At 45.2% G+C, this 27,548-nt stretch overlaps 1 protein-coding gene across 2 annotated transcripts; it reads right to left on the reverse strand.

Annotated features, from left to right (window-relative positions):
• Nucleotides 1-311: 311 nt before the first annotated feature.
• On the reverse strand, nt 312-13,446 carry Nubp2 (NUBP iron-sulfur cluster assembly factor 2). Of its 2 annotated transcripts, none has more exons than XM_037430825.2 (9): nt 13,347-13,446; nt 12,754-12,878; nt 12,368-12,456; nt 11,896-12,005; nt 10,522-10,676; nt 8,543-8,653; nt 7,054-7,123; nt 5,061-5,191; nt 312-470 (listed from the first exon to the last, which is right to left on the reverse strand). In XM_037430825.2, the coding sequence occupies exons 1-8, from the start codon at nt 13,372-13,374 to the stop codon at nt 5,067-5,069; spliced, it is 813 nt and encodes a 270-aa protein (XP_037286722.2). In that variant the 5' UTR covers nt 13,375-13,446; the 3' UTR covers nt 312-470; nt 5,061-5,066. The 2 variants fall into 2 exon arrangements, with proteins under 2 accessions (XP_037286722.2, XP_037286723.2); XM_037430826.2 differs by lacking the exon at nt 13,347-13,446 and adding an exon at nt 13,109-13,213.
• Between the last annotated feature and the right edge of the window lie 14,102 nt (nt 13,447-27,548).

Raw genomic sequence — 27,548 nt, forward strand, 5'->3', positions numbered from 1 at the left:
AGCATGGTGCAGCTACAAATTTCCTTAATTGGATGATTTCTGTTGCCACCATGCTCTGTAAAGGCAGGCCACAGTACTTGATCTACGTGGATTGCCCTTGCATCACGTTGCCTAACGCTCCGTAATCAGGCTTGACAGGTTAAAACACATTTAGGGGAACAAAAATAAAAGCACAATTATGAATATAGTACAGCGACGCTGACTCACTGAATGTGGTGTGATCGTACACGCTTAGGCGGCTAACACGTAAACTTAAGTCTCGTACTAGATCAGAAATGGTGTTGCACAACAGATTCAATAAAACAACGCAGTTTATGAAAAGGCAGCTGTATTTACACAATGGTACAAGCAGAAAAATGTCTTCTCCAACGTTTTGCAGAAGTCTCTTTTTGCCGGTTAAACGAAATCGCGAAGTTTCTTTAGATTTGTTGCATGATGTATGAGCTGCTGTGCCTCCCGGGTTTGATGAACTTCGGATCAAAAACCAAAGAAGAGAGAAAAAGAAACGGTATAAGGCAATCATTCAACGAAGGAAAAAAAATAGGCGCAAGACAGCACTCAGTCAAGACAGCACTCAATGTACATAGCCAAAACTATTCGAAGGCTATTTCTGCATTGGCCTGAAGATTAACGAAACATGATGACTTTTCTGTGTGCGTAGTGTGGGCACTGCATCTCTATGAATTTTTCTTTATTGATCCATTTAATTGATTTCCAAACTATGTATAGTTTAGTGAACCTCTCACATGCTAAATTAAAACCTACATGAAGGTTAATTTGACTTTTCGGCTGTGTCAAACAATTTTATAACGGTTACAGTTGGATGCGTTATTTGCCCTTCTTTACCACCACTGTGCACGGATGTAACTCAGCCAAGGATGGCCGCCTCTAACGTGTCCCATTGTGACTTACAACTACACATTTCGTGTTGCCTATGTTACTATGTTACCTATGGTAACATGGTACCTATGTTGTACCGTATATACTCGTGTAAGGGCCGCCCTCGTGTAAGGGCCGCACCCCAACTTTGAAAGCGGATATTTCGAAAAAAAAAAAACAAAAGTTCAAAATGTCCCGCCAGAAAAGTGTAGTTAGTTCATTTACAGCCAGATGGCGCTGCACGCTTTTCCGCTTTTATTCTACTTCTGCCGACGCGCCGACCACGCTGTTGACAGCGCGCCGCCATATTTGCCTTGTGCGGCCTCTTTGTTGGCATCGTTCCTAGCATCGTGTCGATACGTTGGCAGCGCGACTTCAGATCGGTGTCGTCGGTGTCACTTTGTTGGTTGTAGTGAACCCTGCAGAAGCCAGCGCACGTGACGGACGATGGGCCGGCATCTGAGATCATTCACTGCAGCATTTAAGCTGCAAGTGATTGACTATGCCGAGGAGCACGGGAAGCGGGAAGCTGGACGAAAGTACGACGTCGATGAGAAGCGCGTGCGTTACTGGATGAATCAGAAAGATGCCCTCGCCGCTACTAACAGGAGCCGAAAGGCGTTTCGCGGGAAAAAGTGCAAGTACCCGCAACTCGAAAGCGAGCTCGTCAACTACGTCGTCGACACACGAAGGGACGGCTACGCCGTATCGACTGACATGATACGCGTCAAAGCCCTCAGCATCGCTCGCCACATGGAAATACCCCCGGCACAATTCAAGGCAAGTCGGGGCTGGGCTACGCGGTTTATGAACCGTAACCAGCTTTCTATTCGGCGCCGAACGACGATTTGCCAAAAACTGCCGCGCGAGTACGAAGACCACGTCATTAAGTTTCATCGCTTCGTGAATGCTCTCAGGAGGGAGCATGAATACGACCTGTCCCAAATTGGGAATGCGGACCAGACACCTGTGTGGTTCGATGCACCGGAAAGCACCACAGTGGATTTAAAAGGTGCGAAAAGTGTGTCTGTGCGCACGACTGGTGCAGAACGCCAAAGGTGCACTGTGATGTTGTGCATCACGGCAGACGGCAGGAGGCTTCCGCCGTACGTCGTATTTAAAAGGAAGACTCTCCCAAAAGAGAAGTTCCCTCAGGGAATCGTCGTACGTGCGCAAGAGAAGGGCTGGATGTCCGAGGAACTGGTCGTTGACTGGATTAAGACCGTCTGGGCAAACAGACCTGGAGGGCTGTTACAACGGAAAGCCCTCCTTGTTTTGGACAGCTTTAGGGGCCACTTGACCGACCGCGTCAAGAACCGAGTTGCCGCAACTCGTACGGACTTGGCCGTCATTCCCGGTGGCCTGACGAGTGTGCTGCAGCCGCTCGACGTATGCGTCAACAGACCATTCAAAGTGGAATTTCGCCGATGTTACTCTGAATGGATGGCTGGAGGCGTCCACGAGAAGACCCCTACAGGACGGCTGAAGCGGGCGTCGCTCCAACAGGTGTGTGAATGGATTTTGAATGCGTGGCGTGCCATGTCAGTAGAAGTAGTTGCTAAAAGCTTCAAGGTAACGGGAATTTCGAACTCCATGAACGGCACCGAAGATGACCGTCTCTGGGAAGACGCGGACGCCGAGGCGAGCTCCTCCGAGAACGAGGACAGCGAAATGGAATCCGAATAAAAACATTTCTGGCATGTCATTTGTGACTCTTGCACTCTGCTACTGTTGCATAAACAGTACAGACCTTTGGCCTGTACTGCCTGTACTAAATCGGCCTGATTCGTGTAAGGGCCGCACCTAGCAAAATTTTCGAAAAAAAAGTGCGGCCCTTACACGAGTATATACGGTACTATGCTGACACGGGTACGTGCCGAGCTAGGTCACTTTTGTGTTCTATTTTTGACCAGAAATGTCGTGGGTGTGATTTGTGTGGCCACGTCACAATGGGAACGAAACACAAAAACGCTTGTGTGCTGCACTCAACCAGGGACCATCTCGACCTTTTCCATGTGTAACCGGTTTTCATAAAACCACCAAAACTTTCATTATTGCATTACAACTGATTCGGTGGGGACAGTTTTTGTTATCACACTGTCAGTAGTTCGTTCACTATTTTGTGTTGCCAAATTATGGTTATACTACAGTCGAATACCATTACTAATTCGAACACGCTTAATTTGAACTTCCGGTTAATTCGAACTCATGATGAGGTCTCGTCAAAGCTATGTGTACTCCAATGGGCAAGAACACCCGGTGATTCAAACGCGCAAGCACTTGCGGCGGTTAATTCGAACATACCGCGCTCCGAAAATGCTCTCAGCAGCCCGCTCAATCCCGCGGCAGCACCTCAGATGCCTCAACGCTGCGCGAGAAAGGAAAAGAAAAGGATAAAAAAGGCTGCGGTGGAATGTTTGCTCTCTCTCAAATGCCGATCTGCGACGCGCCTCTGCCACGCTCCTCTCTTTTCCGCCCCTGCCACGTAAAGACCCTTCTCCTTCAATCGCCGCGTGCAAAGAGAGAGAGAGAAAAAAAAAAGCTGTCGCGAAGTGTGGCTCTTTCTCACGCGCCTGTTCCATGCTTCCTTCTTTCTCGTCCCTGCCACGTAACCCTTCTCCTTTCAACAACGCGCGTGAAGAGAGCAAAAAAAAAAAAGCTGCAGTGGAGTGTTGGTTTATATCCAATGCCGATTTGCTTCTCTGCGCATGGAGACGCTCCTCCTTTCTTGCCAAGTGCTGGCCACGCTGCGGCTTTGGTGCAGTGGGTAGTAGTGGAGATGCAGTCGTTGGTGTCGTCTTTAGAGAGTGTTGGCGCTGGACATTGCTGCGCGCAACTTCTCTTGCCAGGAGAATGCTGAAGCCGAAGTAGACATGCCTTGCAAGCTGCGTGCGAATTGATTGACTCGCTGCAAGGCAAACGTGTGCAGACGCGCAACACCGATTACTTCAATTAATAACGGATGTACTGTGATTTGTGAATAAATGCAAGTTTTCCTAAACTTCCACCTCGTGTGTTAGCTCAATGCACATGCGCCACTGCATGAGGAGACCTTTGTTTACTTAGCTTTCATTATTTCGAACTTCTTTTAATTCAAACAAATTTTTGGGCCTCTTCGAGTTCGAATTATCGAGATTCGACAGTATTTACCGTGTTCTCTAGGAAGACCAGGATAACGACAAAAACTGTCTGCATCATGTTGAAGACTGGATGCCCATGGAAGTTAAATTTAAAAATTTATTCTGGGACTGAGGCATTGCTCGATTGTATGCAACGTTTACCTACAATTTTTCACACCATGACATTGTGGTTACTCCCCTTTTTTCTTGTTATGTATTTCGGCCAAGAACCAACACTTCCTCTCAGTAACATCGTTCTGCTCCCAGCAGCGACCAAAATATGCCCTTGACTCAGTTACCCAAAATGCACATGAGTGGGAAACGGCTCATACTCGCCTCCTGACCTCCCAAGAGAACCAACGGTGCTTATACAACCGGCGACACAGGGACGTGAATTTCTCGCCTGGTTCTTTGGTTCTGCCGTGGTGTCCGACATGTCGCATTGGCCTGTCGAAAAAACTGCTCTCTCGGTACGCAGGGCCATATCGAGTGTTTTGTGCGGAGACTCCAGTAACATATGAAATCACTCCTGCTACTTTGTCGACTCAATTTTTTCTGCAGTGTGCTGTACGATGAAAACGAACCGTAGGTGCACAATCGCTGTTGTAAATATACCTTATAAATAGTCTACGCTGCAAGCGACGCATGTCACAATATCCAATAATCATGTCAAAATATCCAATAATTCGTTATGTGGAAGTTCAACTGCATATCACAGAAACGGCTTGAACAAGCAAGTTATTACAACATGCTTAATGCAATAACTCGCTATGATACTAGTGTCACATAGGCACTTCTGATTGGGATCAGACCGATTGAGATTAGGTGCTGCTGCAATGAGATGTGGCTAAGTAATTGCAATCTAGCATCCGAATCACTTGGGCTCATTTTTGTGCCTAACTCAATCTGCATTAGTCTGAACCGCGTGGCAGTGACCAATGTCAGTGGCGACAAAGAAATTTAATCTGGATCAGCCCCAGTCGCAATAACAAATGCTCACGTGACACTGGCATTACTCTTTGATGTCTAACACTGTGAAACAACTGATGAGCTTCGAATCACCGTGAATTACAATGCCACCCTCAACACCACTTGCTTGAAAGCTGCGGCGGCGGCAGAATCGGCAAACTTGTCCATAAAGTTGGCCCCGTGCTCCATGCACTCTGCAAGCCTCGGCTCCAAGGGGATGCGACCTGCAATGTATCGATCGTCGGCAAAGATTCATTAGCATGCTACATTGTCATTACATGGCAAATTCATTTTTCATACTCTTATGACAAAAGCATCATGACATTGAAGTGGACTCTAAACTAGCACCACCTCTTTTGTCTGGGGGAGGGGGGCTCCGTCTGTACATCAGCCCATCTATGGTACCTTAGCTGCAAGTGTTGCAGAAACTGTCAATCTTAGTTTACTACAATATCCACCGTAGGTAATAACGACTGTGCAGCCAATTAATCCCTTACTTGGCTCAAGATGCATAAATGATCACGAACTGAAAGCATCATATCTTGCACCTTAAAAGCACACTGAAGAGAAACAACTAATCAGCTTAAACTGGTAAATTATCATTCTTTGAAAACCATACATTCCTTAATGTCACCATCATGCATATATTAATGAAAGAGAAAACAGATGTCAAAAGTCAATTTTTAAACTTGGCGGAGAAATTTTCACGTGTCAACGTTAGTGTCACATCGAAACATTCAATTCTTTTTTGCTTTTTTGGCCACACTGGTTCAAAAGAATCGTTTCCAAAACTTTGTACGGCAAGTCCCTGGTCCTCTTATAAAACTGTGTACTTCACTCTTCCCAATCAAAAACTGCGCGGGTACTAGTAGAGGCCATCAAATTCTGTACAGAAGTCTTAAGGTGGGGTCGCCAACCCAGTGCTGTGGTCTAGTGGCTAAAGCACTCAACTGCTGACCAGCAGGTCGAGGGATCGAATCCCAGCCGTGGAGGCCGTATTTTCGATAGAGGTCAGAGTGCTTGAGAACCGCGTGCTTAGATTTAAGGTGCACGCTGAAAAACCCCGGATGGTTGAAATTTCTGGAGCCCTTCACTACAGCGTCTAAAATAATCATATGGTGGTGGTTTTGGGACATTAAACCCCAACAATTATTACTATTAAGGTAGCTTTGCAAACTGCACAATTTTTCTGTGCATTTTTTAGCTTTTCAGGTGTGTTGTTGCGGCAAAACTGGTGCTTTTAATATTATGTTAGGGTAATATACGAAAGTCAGAAAATTTTGTTTCTCTTTAGGTTCTTCTGACAGAAAACTGACACAAAAATTTTGTATCTTAATTTTTATGTAGCAATAAGTAACTAATGACCCACTTATTGCAGCTGGAAAACTAATTGCCCAAACCTGCGACATCTAATTCTTTCGAGACAGCTTTGTAGCACCCAGTCACAATTTCAGTTTTAGAGAGTGCTGAGTGAGGCGAGACAGAGCAGTTCTCATGCAAACATAGCTGGCTGTGACAGAACACAAAGTTGTATGACATGAGCACCGCGTTGACAACTCTATTCAACAAAGACTTGCTGGGTCTTCACTCTCAGACATTGTAAATATGCGTGACCTCACAAAGATGCACTGCCAGGGCAAGGACATCAGCCTTTTCATTCCAGCACAAGTCTCCCCACTTTTTCCATTGAAAAGATACGCAAAGAGAGAGCACTCACGCGAATAATGGCAGCCAACACAAACTCGTGATGCAAGCGGTAGTTGGATGCTCATACGAAAGCGCAAGGCACGTTTTACAAGCAGTGGTGCGGCGCAAACATCATAATTGATATTAAATATATTCTAAGCTGTATATTATCTGTCGATATTTTTTAAATGATGCGTGTGAGTCACCTTCAAAATTTTATGTCGGTGCTCCTTTAAGGGCCACTAGCACAGGTGACACACAAATAAATGCAGCCACGGAGCCCCACTCCGACACGAAGCAATCCAGAATCTCCTTTTTACGCTCTGCTTGACTTTTATCGCACCCACCAGGTTCCACCTTACGGTTCTAGGAACACAGTCCCAGCACAAGCAGTGCTCACCTAAAAAGGGCACATTGACCATCTTGGCGAGCTCCTCTCCTCCTCCGCTGGAGAAGATGTTGCTGCATTCCTGAAAAATCAATAAGAGTCAGCGTTTTTTGGTTTCCTGTTTCGTGACCAAACAAAAGATAATCTCTGTTTAAAACTATCACAATATTCCAAGCTAAGTGCACAACCATAGGAAACACGAGGTCGCAGGTAGCCTATCATAAGGATGAATGCCTGAAGTGTCATCAAATCTCGAAGCTGAAGCGAGCCTTTCGTGGGTTTCCTCTGTATGCTAGAGCACTCCACATGAACGGTCGGACACAGCAAACGCTTCGGACATGTTTCAATTCACCTCCAAAGCTCATTCTTTCAACCGAAGCCCATCACAAGCGATTCCAGAACTGTCATGGTTCTGAAAGGAGGGAGACGACAGTGACGTCACACCAGATCAAGTTTCCCCTTCACGAGGAACAAAGGTTCAACCCAACACACCTCTTCCTTATTATGTCAATGCATGGGTCTGACTTCGCGCTTCCTCTGAAAGTCACAGCGCCTCCTCTCTATTATGTCAATAAGTGGGATTGTGTTTGCACCCTCCCCCTCGTAGGTGACTATGGGAGTGGCCACCCCTTCCCATGCGCATGCCTATTGTAGTGTGGGGAGTGACCTCAGGAGACCTCCACTACATACGTACCAACAAAGCATCACAGCTGCTACAAGTTCGTTTTGCAGGTGCTTGCAGCAAAGAGCGTGCAAGCCAAAAAAATGGTGGCATCACCCCCTTAAGTACGAAAATTAGGAGAATGGAGCAAAACTTTTGAAAAATTCTAGAGTTCTAGCTCTATTAGAAAAATCGGGGCAAGTGAAACATGGCGTGGGCATGCCTGTCATTATGCTTTTCTTTCTCGGCTGCTTACACGCAGGTTGTGGGTTCGAATCCCGGCTGCTGCAGCTGCATTTCCGATGGAGGCGGAAAAGTTGTAGGCGCGTGTGCTCAGATTTGGGTGCACGTTAAAGAACCCCAGGTGGTCAAAATTTCCGAAGCCCTCCACTACGGCGTCTCTCATAATCATATGGTAGTTTTGGGACATTAAACCCCATATATCAATCACCAATCAATCTATTGCATTGAACAATGCTCCCTTTTAACTGCTTCCTTCCTTCACACCAAGAACTGGACTGTCATATATGTGGTTAGCTGCACAACACCGCAGTTACTAGACAACACGCAATGACAAACGTGACAACGCCCAATGACAAATCACCTCTATAGAAGATCAGAATGCCATGTCAGGAACAGCTAGCTGAACAAGAACAGCCGAGAAAGCATGACTTATTGAGGAAACGGCGCAATGCAAATACGTATGCGAGCGGCACACCTTTGAGAGCTGTACTTCCGAGAACTCACGGGCGCCGGGTTACAGTATAGGACGCCACCAAATTCAGCAAGTTTCAACGAGCCTTGCCAGTACGGAATGTTCGCAGAAGATTCTTATCTCACCGCACAGTTGGGACACACAAAGCCGCTCATGTTCTCCACAATGCCGAGCACGGGCAGCCCGGTCTTCCTGCAGAAGGTGACTTCGCGCAAGACGTCTGCCACAGACAGCGCCTGCATGCCAAAAAGTGCCTTGTCAAGAACAAAAATTTGGCACCTATAGTTCAAAACCTAATAAAAGATGTCCACTCCACCCACGACTACTGTTGACCCTGTCACAGATAATTTGCACAAACGTTCCATTCAGTAGCACTCGCTCTGTTTTGTGGTTTCAAGCACTTCTCGCGTGTTTCAGATAGTTGACTTTTCCATACGCACGTCTGTGTTGCTACTTTTGCGTAGAATGAATGAAGGGAGTTTTTGAGGGCTCATTTTTTTGTTTGATAAACGTTAATGAAAACCAACAGATAATAAAACCAAGGAAAGTACAGGGGACATTAATTGTACTCTTTTGAGTGTATTCTAGTAATTAAGACATAGATTTGAAGTAGTGTAGACAAAAAAACAACTTGCCCCCAGCTTGCAGTGAACGTCCTTTCGTCCACATTGTGGGGTACTTGTGTTTGTGCACCTGGGGGTGTTAGTGCGGTTCGCAGTGGTGACGGCAAACGTGGAAACAACTTTTTTTTTCACCAACTGGCATTGTGTAGCGCATGGTCTTTTTTTTGATGGTGGCTCTATTATTTGCTGGTTTTCTATTACTTTTAGGAAGGAAACTCGAACATCGTGGTAAATTTGGTCAGGAATTCTGACATCACTTCTCAACCACGTATAAGGCTTTAGGCAATACTTACAAACCTTCAACTCTTTACATGTGTAGAATTTACATTAGCCCAGAAAAAGTATTTACAGTCTGAGCGGTAACCAGCTAGCACAACCGTCTTTCACAAGTTAGGGGCAGCCCTGCTGCGGTTCTGTGGGCGGAGCTTACATTCTCTTTCCTTAGGTTGTTATGAGCTATAGTGTTCTGCCAATAGCCGATAAAGTTATCTTAATCAGTCAAGCAAATACTATTCTGTGCAAATGGCACAACAATGCAGAAACTTGGCGCTATCGAACCAGTTCTCCAGATACGAGCCTTTGTATTGTCCACCATTCTGAGATATAAATTTGTAGCATGCTTAGTTACATAAGCAAAACGATCACCTGCAGTAATAGCAATTAAAAATAGTCGTGAAATGGCACCAACTGGCAAAAGATGCTACACAATATACTTCTACAGCGATTTTGTTATACTAAGATGGTAAAGTACCGCATCATTTAAAGAAATCATGAAAGAGCAATAGTATATTAAAGTATTGTGCCCATCTTGGAAGAAGAATTGTGTGTTTCCAAAAAACAATGATGAAGAAGTTCCGTCAGAGAAAATACGACATGATGCGTACCAAATGCCAGCAAAGCTTGTTGGGAACCTCTAAATGCTTGTGCAACAGGAAGCTGATTGCAGTGGGCGCGCACGCACGCACGCGCACACACACACACACACACACACACACACACACACAAAAAAAAAAGTCGATCTTTTGGTTTGCAACTGTTTAAGTAGCCAAAGCTGTAGTCCTACATGAGAAGTGCCTTCAGTCTAACAGCAATATGCTATGGCAACTACTATTGCAATAAGCCTGTAAATAGATTGCCCAATCACTTATCCCTTCAATGTTGCTTCTTAAGAGCGAACATAAGTGGCAAACAGGAATTTGTTCCTGTACACTTCACATGAGCTGTGTTCATTTCACACTGACTGCTGTTACGTTTCCGTGACACAGCGTCTTAACTTCTGAATGTGTTTCTCACGAAAGTTACTTGATGTAGACTAGAGGACAAAGCTGCAAACTTTTTTTATGCTTCGCAATACCAAGGCTTACAATGTTTGCAAAGCGACCACCTGCAAAGCCCCGTGGGCCCATATGTGTCGACAGCATTGCATGCAACTCTGCAACAACCCAGACACAAGAACCTGTATGCTGCATAACGACAATCACCTGCGGTGTCGTGACAAGGATCGCACCGTCGGGGTTTAGTCCACGTAGCACCTCCACAGTTGACATATGCTCATCCGACGTTCCAGGAGGTGTGTCAACTACCAGGTAGTCTAACTCGCCCCAGCAAACGTCGGCCAGGAACTGTCGAATCATGGCTGCATACATGAAAACGCTCGATTGATGGGTGGCACGACATGTGACTGTGACATAATACAATTGCAGGCTAACAAAGTTTCAGTGTCATTTGTTCCAGGATAGTTAAACAGAGTATTGTCATCTTCTCTATCTTGTACTGTGCATCACATTTCAGTAATCACCAGCATCAACAGCATTACGCACACTTGTGATAGCTTCCACTTCTGAAATGCACCACTGTTAGCCACAACCTGCAAAATATTGTAGTAACATCATGGTTTTTCCTATCGTGGAAACTGTTTTGGCAACTGTGATGACTTGTTCTGGAGTGATCAGTGGTTTTTAGCAAACTCCGAGCTATTCTGATGCTAATGCTTTAGAAGCACAATGATACAACCGGTTTCTCTCTCTCTCTCTTTTTTTTAAATCCCACTTTGCAATAAAAGGTTCATATAGTATCACAATTCAGCTGAACTACCACTATTTTGTACCTTTTCATTCTAAAGAAGTCATATAGAAACGAAAGCTCCCTTTCAATTCTTTCTTAATCCCTTTTTTAATCACTTTCCCGTAACGAGATGTGTTAGAGCATAGCCAGCTTTGGGTGGCACTTGGGGAAGCATACAGGCTTTGAAAATTATTAAAAGTACAATCCAGCACTGAAAAAATATAGGCACAAATTTTAAATGGCTAGCAAAGCAATGTAGTAGCCATGCAAGTCTTAATTATGGCAACATAGATCTGCAAGCTTGTCAAACTTCATAAAAACCTACAAACTCGAGCTCTTACCTAGTGAAGTTTATTACAGGCTGTTCTGAACAATACAATGCATTTAAGAAATTTTGCAGAACAGAAGAAAATTCCTGAAGTGTCTCCAATGGTTCCCATAGAATGAAAGAGAATTTAAATGGTGATTGCTCTGTGAAATAAGGATATATTTGTAAAACCTATTCACAAACTCAAAACTGTAAACATACGTATGTCACACCTTAGCTTGAAATTAGATATTAAATGGTATCAAAACATGCATTTTTTGTTGTTTATACTACATAAATGCTTGTTCAAAAAAAAAAAAACTATAATTATGAAATGAACTTCTTATATATGTTGGGAATGAATGAAAAGTGAAGCTACCTTTACATAATAATTCACTGTTATTACTTAATATTTGGCCTAATTAATCATGACATACATACTTCAGGACCTTCATTATCAATATTGTTAATTATTACGACTAACCATGCTTCTTGGGCCCTCTCCAGATGATGGGGTTATTCTTGTCGGACAGCAGAAACCCAATGGACATCACTGCTAGCCGCTGAGTGGCATCAGCGTATACTGGAACCCATCTGCAGTGGCCACAGAAAGTCATACGGCTGACAGGGCCATCTGTTCATCATCCTAAACATATGCCTATGCGATGTCTTAGGGACTTGTACAGTATGGTACACTGTTAAAGGAAACAGCAAATGAACTTCTGTGTCTGATGACAGCTTGTTCTTGAAACAAGGGCCACACCTTTAACTTTTTATCAATAGGCCTACCCTTAATGCCACAACAAGCACTCATTGTTGGTACAGCTCAAGATGAACATATGTCTGAGTACTGATTACATATGTGTTCCGTTCAAGCACAATTCGCACCGTACATGCCCAAGGCGTTCCGTCAAGGCTTTCATGCTTACATGCTGTGAAAGGTCTACGGTTCATACCCCTGTGGGCACTGATGAATACTGTGCCCATCCAGATTGAGCATCTTTGGAATGCTGGGTCCACAGAGGTCCACATCCAAAAGGCCAACCTGCAGTCAGTGACTACCCTCAGTTACTTGCTCTCATTAAAAGAAAAAAAAAAGAACATGGAAATCGTGGTAGCTGCTCAATTGTGAACAACAGACGGCTAGCATTGCAGTAAGGCGAGGGCAAATCGTTCGAGAACTGTAATCTCTGAAATCATTCAATAACGGATTGACATGCTGATTATCTGTACGAGACGTATACATGCAGCAATAAACATCCATCATTGAAGTTTACTCAGATTGCGAATGATTATCGCCTGCGAAATGGAATTTCGCAGAAGCGCCAGAGTAGTTGGGTACCTTTTTTCCCATCGACACCAGTGTCATCGCCAACTCCACAGCGACGGTGCTTTTGCCGACACCGCCTTTGCCAGAGAGCACCAAGATTATATGCTGTACGCCAGCCAGCACGCGGTCGCCATCGCCTGCGTTGAAAGTCACACATAGCAGCGACCAAAACAACTAGCGAACGACAGGAAATACACTCGAAGTCAACTACACGCTTAAAACATCAACTAGACTGAAGGAACCACGCCAAATGAACAGTCATCGAATAGTTGTCCACTGCGATATAACTTCCTTGTTCTTAGTACGGTTACCAGCTTTTTTTTTATGCCGTAAGCGTAAAAAAGAAAAAAAATCTCGGGAAGGTTACCATTCTAGCCACTCTAGTAAGGTGAAAGCATTAAACGACTGCGAGAGTGCACGTGAGGTGCTGAAGAGAGTTTCGGTTTCGTGTGCTAGAAATCCTCAGCGTGCTTCGAATAAGAGCGGCTGCGCGTTGTTAATGCCAGCATTCCTGTTGGCTATTACCTGAGCTTCACAAAGACGCTCGCAACTAACACTAAATGATTGTAGTTCATATTCGAAACATCGGGTTTCCGACAGCTTACCTGTTTGCGCCGCCACTCTAGCCTCCATGTTTTAAAAACTGTGCCAGTTACGTAGATATATGCGCCTAATCAGCTGAGAAGAAAAATTATGTGGACAAATAATAACTGTTCCTCTATTACCTATATTATTATTTTCGCCATTTTTGTTACACGAACCCAGTTAAAACAATTTTTTTAACAAAACAAGGTACTTGAACATCATAAAACATTAACTTCTAAAGAAATTATATCGCACACAAGACTTAGAATTGAATTAGAACAGCGCAACTGAAGCAGCAAAGCAAAAAAAAAAAAACGCGCTATATTTAAAAATTTGCACTCGGGCCCACACTGGTAGGTATTCTGTTCTCACACCACAGAACACGCAAACTCTGCAACCTTATGTCAAACATTTGCGTTAATGCAAAAACCATAACTGTCTTACAAACTGGAGCTTTTTTTTTTTTTCAGTCACGCGCGTACTTTGCCGCATTTCATGCACGCTAGGAAGTTCAAGCAGTCACTGCAACGTGTCTTTGGTTCAATGCTGTAAGCTGAACCACTTCTTTCTTTATGAGGCTTAATCGTCGCCAATCATTCAACGGCTGCTCAATAGACGGCCGAACAGGTCTTTTCCTAGAATAAACCCACACACTTTCACATTCTCGCTTTTGTTCCTCTCCTACAGAGCTGTGGGGTACTCCCATAAACGCAGAGTTGTGATGCATTAATCATACAGTGGGGTTCCAGATGCAACGATCCAGGTGAGCAACGGCTGTCCGAGTCCGTTCCTGTAGTAGCTGGTCCCTTCGGACTTTTTCGAACGGTGGTTTGGCTGAGCTTTGGGTGAATTTGACCTGTTGAAACTAGCCGACGTTGCATATTACTTCTTTAAGCAATCGAATTAGTGCTAATGTCTAATTTGTCTCCTGGCCAAGGGCACAGCCCTTGGTCAGCCTCCTTGCCTAATTATGGATTGCAATCGGAATATTTTTTCCGCAGTGGTGTCGGCAGCATCCCTGTAGCACTGGTGCCCTCGAGTGGTGGATTTATTAGGCTCAACAACCCGAAGGCGATCCAGGTGGAGTTGCAGGCCATGACGCCACAGAACACCTACCAGAAGACTCCGCACTTTCAGCTAAGTGATGTTCGTCAATTCGGAAGAGGTGGTTTGGTATGCAGATCGTCAGATCCTTCGTGCGTTTCTGACATCCTAAAATGCAATACATTTGCTTCGGTCCCGGTGAGTGCATTTATCCCGCCTCATTTAGTGTGCACTAAGGGAATTGTACGGGGAGTCGACTCTAAATTAACGCCCGCTGAGACTCTGGAAAAGCTGTCTGATGCTGGAGTCATAGCTGTGTACCGATGCAACCGATTAGTTAACGGTGAGAAAATCCCCACTGAGTCGGTTATTGCTACCTTTGCTGGCACTTCCTGTCCATCCGAGTTAAAAATATGGCCACCCATTTTCAGAGTCGAACATCTCGCTTCTCGTCCTCTCCAATGTCAAAACTGTTGGTGTTTTGGTCACAGTGCAGGGGGCTGTAAATCAAATTTACGTTGCCGCATCTGTGGCGATACCCATCCATCGAAGGAGTGCAACGCTGAAACCGAAAAGTGCTGCCTCTGTGCAGGAAATCACGCGGCCGATTACCTGAACTGCACCGCATGGTCCAATGAAACGCAACTCCTAGAAATCGTGGACAGACATCGTTGCTCGCGGCGAGAAGCAATAACACTTGTGAAGGATAGGGCCTTTGGATATGCCGGAGTCGCGTCGAGGTACGAACAACTAAGTGAGACGAAGATTCTGAATCTTATTGAGGCTGCAGTAGAAAAGGCGATGTCGAAAGCGCTGGAACACATAGTTACGAGCGTAAGTGAGTGCATCTCTCAAGTGTTTTGCTCACAGATGACACAGCAGGCTTCTGCAGTAGCAGTATTGATAGCCAAGTCGGCACCTTGTGCAGTGGAAGAGATACCGAATTTAGCCCCACAGCGGCAATCCCGAGAGGAGAAAACACCAATTCTGTCCGTACCTTCTACGTCGACCCTCGCGGAGAATCAGAATGAAATGGACGTATGCCAAGATTTTAGGCGTCAGAAGCGCACTGGATATCCTGTAAAATCTCCTTGCCCAAACACGAAACCTGAAAAGGGCAGTGAAAATGCCAGTGCACTTATTAAGGAGAGTATTTTAGAAACTGCCGTTGCTGAAGTGTTTCGCTCGTCAACATAGATACCTTGAAAGTACTACAGTGGAATTGTAGGTCTTTGATTTCTGCTTCTACTGACTTACTTTGCTTAATTAATCAGTTATATCCGGATATAGTCATATTACAAGAAACCTGGCTTAACCCTGTTAAGAATTATCATTTAAACAATTTCAGAGCATTTTGGTTAGACCATCCGTCACTAGGAGGTGGTCTAAATATACTAGTCTCGAATAAATTTTGCCGCATAGCGAGCACAGCTTTTCAGCTTATGTCAACAGACTGTGAAATTTTGGCAATAGACCTCTGTCTGCCAGGGCACCGCCCTTTTTCACTTATAAACGCATATTTTCCAACGGGTTTGCATACTACTCAACAATTAGATACTGCCTTAGCTAATTGCAAGAATGATTTCCTTCTGACTGGTGATTTCAACTCACATCATGTTTCATGCGGATTTCGAACAGACCCTTCTGGTACTCTTCTGTGGGATTGGATGATTATTAAAAACACAACTTGCCTAAATGATAGACAGCCTACATTTATTCACGGACGGACACGATCGGTATTAGATCTCACGTTTTGTAGCCCAAGTGTTTCAATAAAGTCTTGGAAAACAATTGATTTCTCTTCAAACAGTGACCATCTTCCTGTATACTTTGAAATCTCATGTGCTGTGAAATCTATTGAAAGGACAGAGAAAACATTGATCAATTACAAAATTTAAAGACTGCTTGCGTTCCAACATTAGGGCAGTGTCCAGTGGTCAAAACGAAGACCTCGGCAGAAATGTCTGTTCTTTAAAAATCTCCAAGAACACTTCAGAATTTGTAATTGCTTCGTCGTCATCCAAAAGTGCCCAACCTAGTAGATGGTGAAATAATGAGTGCACATGAGACTATAGAAGAAGAAAAGCTGCATGGAAAAGACTTATATGTATTCAGAGTCCAAAAAATTGGAAGGATTATCAGTTCATTGCGGCAACATTTAAATGCACTGTATCGCGATCGAAAGAGCAATATGACCAGGAACATTTCGAGTACCTGTCTAAATCAAATAACAAACGTGCTTTATTCAATTTCCTTCATGGTAGGAAGAAGACCCCTATACCAGGAAACGTCGACTCAGTAGTTCACACCTTACAGGAACTACAGGAATCATTGAATCAATTGGCTGAACAATTAGAAAACAGGTTCTCAATGCATCTTCCTAATTTGGCTTACACAACAACCATCTATGACTACACAGAAATATCGACTTCCGAATTAAATCAGGCTATAGAAAGATTGCCAAATGCAGCACCAGGCCCCGATGGAATAACAAATACAATGCTAAAAATACTACACAGGGAATATCCGAATGATCTGTTAGGTCTCGTCAATTATTCCCTTAGAAGAGCATGGATCCCTTTGTGAATGGAAGATTGCGAAAATTATACCATTGCTTAAGAAACAGGGGGCAGGCTATAAATTAGACGACATACGACCGATAGCCTTAACATCTAATGTAGTGAAACTTATTTAAAGGGTACTTCATAGTCGTATAATTAGGTTTGTTAATGAGAAACAACTGTTGAGTTCTTCCCAAATTGGCTTTAGATATGGATATTCCATATGGCATGCACACGTAGATCTGGAAAGTCGTATTCATATTGCCCGTCACAAAAAGCACTTTGCGGCTTTAGTAACGTTAGACATATGTAAAGCATACGATAGTGTAGAGTATTCTATCTTGATTAAACAGTTATGGAGTCATGGACTTCTACCTTATATAGTAGCATGGGTGATGGAATTTTTAAGTAGAAGAGAATTCTATTGTTATCAAGGCGGTTTCTCTTCCTGTAAGCACAAGCAAACCCAAGCTGTACCTCAGGGGTCAGTACTTTCCCCGGTATTATTCAACATATTGCTTAGTACCACCCCCGTTCATCCAGATGTGAAAACCTATGTTTATGCCGATGACATTGCTTTCTTGGCTATGGCACATGACTTCCAATGTCTCTACACTATCTTGCAAGCATATATAAATGAAATAGAACATTGGCTAGATGGATTGATGTTGAACCTGAATACCGGTGAATGTGCTATTCTCGTTTTTCCTATCAAAGATCCTGTGCGCATATCTATTAATTACAAGCTTCAAGATATCCCACAAGTACAATCATTGAAATATCTTGGAGTTATGTGGAATGGACATCTAAATTGGCACCCTCACATTGAATACATCGCGACAAAAGCAGTACGCGCGATGGGTGTATTGCGGAGGTTGAGCAATTGTAGATCAGGTATGAGAAGGAAGGCACTTTTGATTATATATAAAATGTATGTCCGACCTGTGTTAGAGTTTGGCTGTGTTCTTTTTTCTGGTGCGCCAGCCTACAAACTTCGGCCGCTCGTTCTATAGGCAAGAGAGGCTTTACGGCTCTGCTTAGGACTTCCAAAGTATACTGCAAATGCAGTGTTATACCTTGAAGCACGAATACCAACCTTATTATGTCGCTTTAACATTCTTACTGTGCAGACCTTTTTACGACTATATGAAGCACCGTTTAACCCTGAACAAATTATTTTTATTTCCAATCCTGACCTATTCTTCTCCGTGCATTGGCCATTCTTCTCCTATTCTTCTCCGTGCATTTCACAAACCACAAATAGTACTTGTTCAATCGTTACTTGAGCCTCTAAATGTACAAGTTCGTGATCTGATTCCTTTACCTGAGCAACAAATTTCTCCATAAATTGTTTACCATGATATCTTCCCAACTCACACTAAACTATTACCTACAGGCATTTTAAATGGTTTATTGCGGGACTATTTAAGTACTCTGCCAACAAATGTCATTATAGCAACGGACGCATCTCAATCACATGAAAATAAGGCGTTGGAATATATTGCCCCGTACTTGATTGGTTTTTTTCACTTTGCTTACCAGATTTGCTACCTGTCTTTCTGGCTGAATTCATGGCAATAATGTTAGCTTTGCGAAAGGTAAACATTTCCATTCCAGTCGTAGCAGTCATAACTGACTTATTATCAGTGTGCTCTTCTCTGTCCGCATCTGGTCGCTCACCCATACTGAAACTTTTTGAATCATTGGTTCCCTGCCATCTCCGAAGTATTTATTTCATCTGGACACCAGGGCACAAAGGTTTGTTGTTAAACGAAATAGCTGATTCTCTTGCGAAGGCATCGCTCTCGACACCAATTATTCCTATTTTCCCTCATACAATATACATTACGGTGGCCCGATTTCGCACACTTAAAATCAGGCAAAATTTATCAGACCCTGCACTGACGGCTTCTCCAGAGTACAAACACTTGTTATTTCCCTGGCACAGTGAACTGTCTAATTGAAGGATGATGGAAGTTGTCATCACGAAATTTCCTTGCCGTGTTACCTCCCTCAATTTTTACTTGCATAGATCAGGTATATTGAATTCCCCTATGTGCATTTACTGTAATCAAGAGGAAATGATCAGTCATTTTTATTACATTGTCGCCATTTAGATTTATTCAGGCAAAGCATACTAGCACCCCCTCTTCAAAGACTGGGCTTGCAGTTATCACAACCTGATCTTCTTTCATTTGGAGCCTCTACACGGGGTTTCAGCCACAGGGATGTTTTATTCGCCGTTCAGGAATACACCACTGCGACTAAACGATTTTCTTGCTAAATTGCGGTCTCACTATACTTTATTTTTTTCTGCAAACTTGATATCGGCATTTCAAATCAAAATTAGGCTACAAAAGTTTTGTAGGAATGACGCAATGCTGAAAGTATAGGACAAATTCACCTTATAATCGCCCAATCCCCTCCTTTGACTATGAGCCATTTGCACAGGGAAACAACAACAACAACAACGAAATGAAATCGATCGGAGAAAACATCACGGCGGCAGAACGTCCACGCTTTTCAGTCTGGATTGGGTTGCACTCGGTTTTCCTCTGCACGAAGGACTGACAAGGTGTGCGTACATGATTACGTGTTTGAATAAGGTGTTGCGAAGGTTATAGTAAGTAACGTAGCCTGAAATTTTTTTTTTCGGAAGGTTGGGAGGAGGAGGCTTGTTAAAGCATACTTTATGTATGTTTAAATGGGGGCATGTGATGCATACACATGCAAAGCTGAGAAATTAAAAGACCGGAGGGGAAGGGGGGCAACACTTTTGGTTTAAATAGATCCTGTAGCTGGGCTCGTACCACCGTAAGTTAAGCCAGTTGGTTGGGATTCATCGTGAACTTGTTTACAGCGTTGTCTTTTCTTTCTCTTTTGCTTCTTCCCTGTTCTGTGTTTCGGGGGTTGCGCTGTAAACAAGTGCCGGGCTAGTAAGTTAAATTTATACTTGCACGTTAGAGAAACGTGCACATTAAAAGCAGAAAAGTAGTACATGTGCTTTCAATGATGCAATTCTGCATGTGCGGAATTGCCCTTTTTTTCTGTTTTGCACATGAGCATAAATGACCGAATGAAAACGATGGATGTTAACTCCTGCTGTGCTGTGAGGGAGGGCTGGGTAGAGAGCTCAACACTCATTGAACACTCGAGTCAGGGGCCTAGCCAGATATTTTTTGGGGGGGTAAGGCAAGGGGGGCAGGGATCATCCATATGGTATGTATGTTTTTCGTTTGTTATATGTTAGTTGAAGCCCAGCCCACTTCCCTCTAATTTTGCCCCTAATCCTTGTAAATACATCATAAATAATAAGGGTGACAGGGGGCACCCCTGCCTAAGCCCCCGGTTTACCTCTGCAGGCTTGGATACCTGTTTTTCCCACTTTATAACTACCTTGTTACCTTTATAGATACCCTTTAAAAGATTAGTGACTACATGTTCTCGCCTAGTGTGTCCAGTATTCCCCACAATTCCTCTTGAACCACGCTATCGTACGCTCCCTTGATATCCAAGAATGCTAGCCACAGGGGCCTGTGTTCCTTTTCTGCTATTTCGATGCACTGCGTCAGTGAGAACAGATTGTCTTCCAACCTCCTGTGTTTCCGAAACCCATTCTGCAGTTCCCCCAGCACCCCCTCATCTTCTATCCATGCCTTCAGTCTTTCCTTTATAATCTGCATCGCCAGCCTGTGGACCACTGATGTCACTGTTATAGGACGGTAGTTGTTTATGTCAGGTTTGTCCCCCTTTCCTTTATAGATCATGCTCATCCTGCTAAGTTTCCATCCATCGGGAACTTCACCATCGGTTATTATTTTGCTCACTGCCTCTCTCAAAGCCTGCTTAGACTTCAGACCTAATGTCTTTATCAGCCTAATTGGAATGCCATCTGGGCCTGTTGATGTACTACTAGGAACCCTTTTCTCAGCCCTTTCCCACTCTCGTTGTGAAAGTGGAGCCATTGCACCACTTGATTCGTCCTTGTCTATTGTGGTTCATAAAGTACTTCTTTGTTGAAATTTTTCTGTCACCCTTGCTCTTATATATTCAATAGCTTCGTCCCCTTTTAGCCTGGCACCTTGGGCTGTAGTTATGAAACTCTGCTCTAGGCTCGTCTCATTTCTGAGGGAGTTTTGATGGTTCCAAAATTTCGCAGCTGCCTTTCTATCTTTTTTATGCACTTCTGCCAGCCACTGAGCTCCCTTTCTTCTAATCTTTTCATTGATCAGATGGGATGCAGCCCTTCTACAGCTTAGAAAGGTTTCCCATTTTCTTTCAACATCATCTTGTCGGTTCACCCCACTGCTTAGCATGTCTGTGTTCCCTAGAGGCTTCCTGACGTTTTGCTATGGCTCTCTTAACTTCCTCATTTCACCAACTTTTGGGTTGGTGTCTTCTTTTCCGGTGTGACTTGTCACGTGCCTTAGCAAGCTCTAACTCAAACAGTCTAATTAGATTCGTGTATGTCCACACTGTCTTATTATCCTCCGTGATTACTTTCGCAATTTGTTTAGTGGCTATTTCAATTCGCCTTTCTGAATAAAAATTTTCCTGTAGTTGCTCATCTTGTCTCCTTACCACTGTCACTGCTCTTCCAAAACTTAGCTTGATACGTTTTTGATCACTACCCAGACTTCTGGAGCCACCTTCATCTAAGTGCATTCCCCTGAGCTTATCATACATCCTATGTGACATCAGTGCATAATCTATCGTCGACTGCAGCCTTCCTACCTCCCATGTAATTTGCCCTTCACACTTCTCGGTACTGTTGCAAATGATCAAATCAAGCCTTTCACACATATCCATGATCATTTTGCCTGTCGGGTCAATACCCATCTATATCTTCTATGTGCGCATTCATGTCTCCTAGTATAATTATCTCGCACTCTCTTCCTAACTCCTGAATGTCCTTTGATATACACTCTACCATTGCCTGGTTTTCCTCTCTGGCCTTTGCTCCCGTTCACAAGTACACGAAACCAAGGAGTGTCATTTGACCTGCCACTTTCCCTTTTAGCCATAAATGTTCTTTGCACTGCTGTTTGACCCTTCGCCAGTCTGTACTTTTATGAATGAATGCCCCAAAACCACCCCCCTTTCTGCTGCCTTCTGTTCTATTACAATATTCCCACGCGTAGTCCGGTGTCACAGAACGAGCGCTAAAAATGAGCGCGACGCCAAATTCTTGCGACAACGGGCGGGAGAAACGCCGCGAAGTCAAAAGAAAAAAAAAGGAAAGAAAAAGAAAACAAACGGCCAAGGCTCCCCGGGCGCGCGCTCTCCCCGCAGAAGCGTGGCTTCATCGACGAACCTCCTCACCCCACATCGGCGGCCGAGATAGCCCGCGATGTTTCTAGAACGAAGGAGGCGTGGCCACGCCGAGTTGACTTATCCGACGCGGAGGGCAGTCGAACCGTCTCGCGCCTCTCCCCAGCCTTCGCTGCGCATCGCGCCGACGAAATGACAAGAACTTTCTAGAATGTGGCGCGGAAGGTATTTAATCGAGCGGCCGAGACGAGAGATCAGGAGGAGACGGAAGTTAACGCCAGAGCGCGTAGGGATTCCGCCGTGTAGTCGGCGAAGGTTTTGGTCCGTAGGGACGAAGCCGGAGATGAAGAGGATTTCCACCTGAGGGGTGAAGGCTCGGGCTACCGGCAAGAGTGTGTGTTTACCGCTATCGAGCGAAGACGCGGGGCAACAGCTGCGTTTGTGAAGCCGACGTGTTCCGGCGAAGAAGTTGAAGTTGGAAGAGTGGCCAATTGAAGACGGGAGGTTTCCTGGAAGAGAAACTTCGAGAGCTGCGGAACGACAACAACGCTGGACTTTGAGTGAGTGATTCTCGGAAGAGTATCATCTAGACTTTGGTTCCAAGAACTTTGGACTGAATAGGTTTTCTATCCCTTTAGTCTTTGAGTTTCTTGGTTGTTCAATGCATGCGACTGCATTGTAGTGCGTATTGTTGTCTGTGTCCGTTGTTCGAGTGGGGCTAATTGTACTGTGTAGTGTGTTGATTGATTGGTGACGTATTGTATGTAACTATTGTGGAGTGTGCATTCTCGTGTATTGTTTTCGATCTACCAATTTTGAGAATATAATTTGTTTGTTTATCAACTCTCGGCTCTGACTTGTTCTTTGGGCCACAGCCGGCGTCCGCTGGCGAGCCCAAAAAGGACCACTTCTAAATTGTCCACGCTTTCGTGGTGCGGTTCGGGGGGCCGATACTTCGGCCCTTGGAATTAGCCCGGCGATCGCCTCCCTAATTAACGGGACCAGGTGTGACAATTAATCTGGCGTCCGCGACAGGAGTTTTTGGTGCACAGTGTGTCCAAAGTAGTAGGAAAGAGCCTCGAGTTGTGATAGTGCTATCGGAACGATTTTGTGTGTTGTTCAGTGTTCTCGTTAACGAGTGCAGGGGAGTGTTCCGAAAGACTGATTTAGGCAGATACTTTTTGCACGCGGCAAGGTTTTATTTGCGAGTTACGAGACACAATGGAGCTCGAAAAGTTAGTTGCTCTTGGTGAGAAGATGGGTCTTTCTGGCGCCGAACTACGGAAGTGGGTAAGCCAGAAGGAGAAAGAGGTGGTGGAGAGAGAAAAGCTGGCGGCTGAGAGGGTGAGAGAAGAAAGAGAAGCGGAGATGACTGAAAGGGAGCGCCAGCGGCAGCACGAGATGGAACTCGAGCGGCTCCGTTTGCAACAGCGAAGTGAAACTCCCGTCCAAGCTAGAGTTGAAAGCAGCGAACGGGAGGACCACGGATTCCGCTTGAACCCAAGCAAGCTGCTCGTAGCATTTGATGAAAGGAAGGACGACCTTGACGCGTACCTTCACCGATTTGAGACGATTGCGAAGAGCCAGAATTGGCCGGAACATCAATGGGCAACTGCTTTGAGTACTTGCTTGAGTGGTGAAGCGCTAAGTGTGTACGGTAGGCTGACGCCGACCGATGCAGCCAACTATGCAAAGGTGAAAGCTGCTTTGTTGAAGCGATTTAGATTCACTGTGGAAGGATTCCGGGACAGATTTCGGACCGGGAAAGCCAGCTGATGGGGAGACGGCTACGCAGTATGCCGCCCGACTTTGCCATTATTTCGACAGATGGATTGAACTTTCAGGGACAGCACAGGAGTACGATGAGCTTAGAGAGCTCCTGATTAAAGAACAGTTTCTTACTAGTTGCCACCCAAGTCTGTCCCTGTACTTGAAAGAGAGGAAGGCTAAGTCACTTGAAGGAATGCTTGAATTGGCTGATCAATTCTTGGAAGCGCAAGGTGGAACTAATTTGGCCAAAGTCAAGAAGGAGTGTCCCGATGATTCGAAGAAATTGGCTCCCGAAGAAAAGAAGCGTGCACCAGAGAGCATTCCGCGATGTTTTCGGTGCAACCGAGTGGGTCATCGCGCGAAAAACTGTCGAACGATCTTTACGAGCCCTACGGCAGTAAAATGTTTCAAGTGTGGTCAGACTGGGCACAAAGCAGATGCTTGTCGGAACGGAGTGAGTCAATCTCACCAGGTATCTTGTGTGCAAGCGGCACCGAAATCTGATAATAATGCCGTCACCGATGGATTCGTAGAGTTGAAGAATGGGGAGAAAATTCCTATTGTGGGTGCTGTAATGTCAAAACAGCCAACCGGTGTTACGAAAGGAATGCCAACGCTGCCTGGAAAAGTTGCGGGCAAACAGATTACGGTGTTAAGAGATACCGGCAGTTCCACTGTTATCGTGCGGAAAAATTTGGTACGGGAAAGTGAGTTGACAGGCAGAACGAAACCGGTTTGCCTAATTGACCGTACAGTTCGGCTGCTTCCCGAAGCAGAAATTGAGGTTGAAACCCCGTACTTCAGCGGGAAGGTTACTGCTTTATGCATGACGACCCCCCTGTATGACCTTGTCATCGGAAACATCGACGGGGCGCGAGGGCCAAGTGATCCAGAATGTTTGGGAGAAGACCCGAAGATAGAGCCCTCACCAACACAGCGGCCGCGAGATACAGTGGAGGAACATCCCGTGACGGATCTCACTAGAGCCCAAGGTGAAGCTGCGGCGCAAGAGACAGCGAAGGAGAAGACGATCGTGTCGAATCAGTTCACGGGCCGAGCAACCGGACTTACGTCGGCACGACCTCAACCGACCGACAGTGTAAAGGAGACGGAGTTGGCCAGCAGGGAAAAATGTAGAGGCATGATCAAGCGGGTAAATAAACAGACAGGACCCGTCGAATGTAATGACGCGTTAACGGTGTCGGAAGAGACAACGATGGCTGAGAGAACGCCTCAGATATCGTCGTTGGAAAGGGCTCGCCGAAAAAGAACGTGGAAGCACAAGAAGAGATCGAGCGAGCACCGCAAAAAGGGGCGCAAGCGCTGCTCGAAGTGCGCAGGATAAGTGCTGAGGTCAAAGCAGAATGTGGTTGGCAGTGTTGAGTGCCATATGTTGTGTTAATGTTGTGGTATCCTGTGTCACAAGTGTCGAAGTGTTGTGCTGTGATGTGATGTATAGTATTGTACCATTGTTGTAGTGAGAGACTTTGTACATTTGTATTATTGGGAATGTGTGGTGGAGTGTTGTACTCATGTGCTTGTGGTTGTGTTTTCACGTGTTGTGTAATTGAATTACAATGTACAATTGTATTAAGTGATCTATTGTGAATGTGAAGTGTCATGAGCGACTGATGGTGTTACAGTCTGTGAGAGTGTGCGGTGACTTTTCGCGCTCGTTTGTGTGGTTTTGAATATTATGAGATAATATTCTTAAAGTGGGGGGCAGTGTCACAGAACGAGCGCTAAAAATGAGCGCGACGCCAAATTCTTGCGACAACGGGCGGGAGAAACGCCGCGAAGTCAAAAGAAAAAAAAAGGAAAGAAAAAGAAAACAAATGGCCAAGGCTCCCCGGGCGCGCGCTCTCCCCGCAGAAGCGTGGCTTCATCGACGAACCTCCTCACCCCACATCGGCGGCCGAGATAGCCCGCGATGTTTCTAGAACGAAGGAGGCGTGGCCACGCCGAGTTGACTCATCCGACGCGGAGGGCAGTCGAACCGTCTCGCGCCTCTCCCCAGCCTTCGCTGCGCATCGCGCCGACGAAATGACAACTTTCTAGAATGTGGCGCGGAAGGTATTTAATCGAGCGGCCGAGACGAGAGATCAGGAGGAGACGGAAGTTAACGCCAGAGCGCGTAGGGATTCCGCCGTGTAGTCGGCGAAGGTTTTGGTCCGTAGGGACGAAGCCGGAGATGAAGAGGATTTCCACCTGAGGGGTGAAGGCTCGGGCTACCGGCAAGAGTGTGTGTTTACCGCTATCGAGCGAAGACGCGGGGCAACAGCTGCGTGTGTGAAGCCGACGTGTTCCGGCGAAGAAGTTGAAGTTGGAAGAGTGGCCAATTGAAGACGGGAGGTTTCCTGGAAGAGAAACTTCGAGAGCTGCGGAACGACAACAACGCTGGACTTTGAGTGAGTGATTCTCGGAAGAGTATCATCTAGACTTTGGTTCCAAGAACTTTGGACTGAATAGGTTTTCTATCCCTTTAGTCTTTGAGTTTCTTGGTTGTTCAATGCATGCGACTGCATTGTAGTAAGTATTGTTGTCTGTGTCCGTTGTTCGAGTGGGGCTAATTGTACTGTGTAGTGTGTTGATTGATTGGTGACGTATTGTATGTAACTATTGTGGAGTGTGCATTCTCGTGTATTGTTTTCGATCTACCAATTTTGAGAATATAATTTGTTTGTTTATCAACTCTCGGCTCTGACTTGTTCTTTGGGCCACAGCCGGCGTCCGCTGGCGCGCCAAAAAGGACCACTTCTAAATTGTCCACGCTTTCGTGGTGCGGTTCGGGGGGCCGATACTTCGGCCCTTGGAATTAGCCCGGCGATCGCCTCCCTAATTAACGAGACCTGTGTGGCATCCGGATTGTTCGGAGGTTGTTCCATGTCCCTGAGATGTGTTTCTACAAAACCGCATACCATCGGCCTCTCTTCCCTTAGCTGTTCTTCTATCTCTTCCCACTTCAGCCTGTTCCTACCACCCTGCATGTTAATATACCCTATGTCTGAATGGGCTCGGCGCTCGTGGCTACGTCTATTTATGCCCCGGACTCTACCTATCTTAGACATTGGTGCCACTTTGGAATCGTATCTGTCCATAACACCTGTCGAAGAGTCTCCCTGGTTGTTTTCCTTGTTACTAGCTATCCTGCACCCCGAAGGGCTCGCTTGCCCCCCAAAAAAGCTACTGCGCGTCCTGCAAGTTGCCAACCCACCTCATGGGCCAACCCACCTCATGACCTAGTCGCCCATCGAAGTGAATTCTTTCTCGTTGAAAACCACCCCACCTATGCACCTCTCTGTTTATTTCCACCACCTCAAAGCCTTTCTCTCGACTCATCCGCCATATCTCTTGGTTTGCGTTGACAACCGCTCTTTGCAGGTTGCTATCACGCACCGGTACCTCCGGTATCGTGCATATCGCTACCTGTACCTTAGGAGAAGTGGCGCGCATGTCATCGACGCCTTTCGCCAGTGTGGCTGCTAGTCCTGCTGTATCTTCATTTAAGACATCGTTTAAACCGCCTGAAATTATCACGAGGTCTCGTCTATCAGCTGTAGTTTTGAGTTTTGCGCT

Source organism: Rhipicephalus microplus, chromosome 7 (genome assembly GCF_043290135.1).
Source record: "Rhipicephalus microplus isolate Deutch F79 chromosome 7, USDA_Rmic, whole genome shotgun sequence".
Lineage (NCBI taxonomy): Eukaryota > Metazoa > Arthropoda > Arachnida > Ixodida > Ixodidae > Rhipicephalus > Rhipicephalus microplus.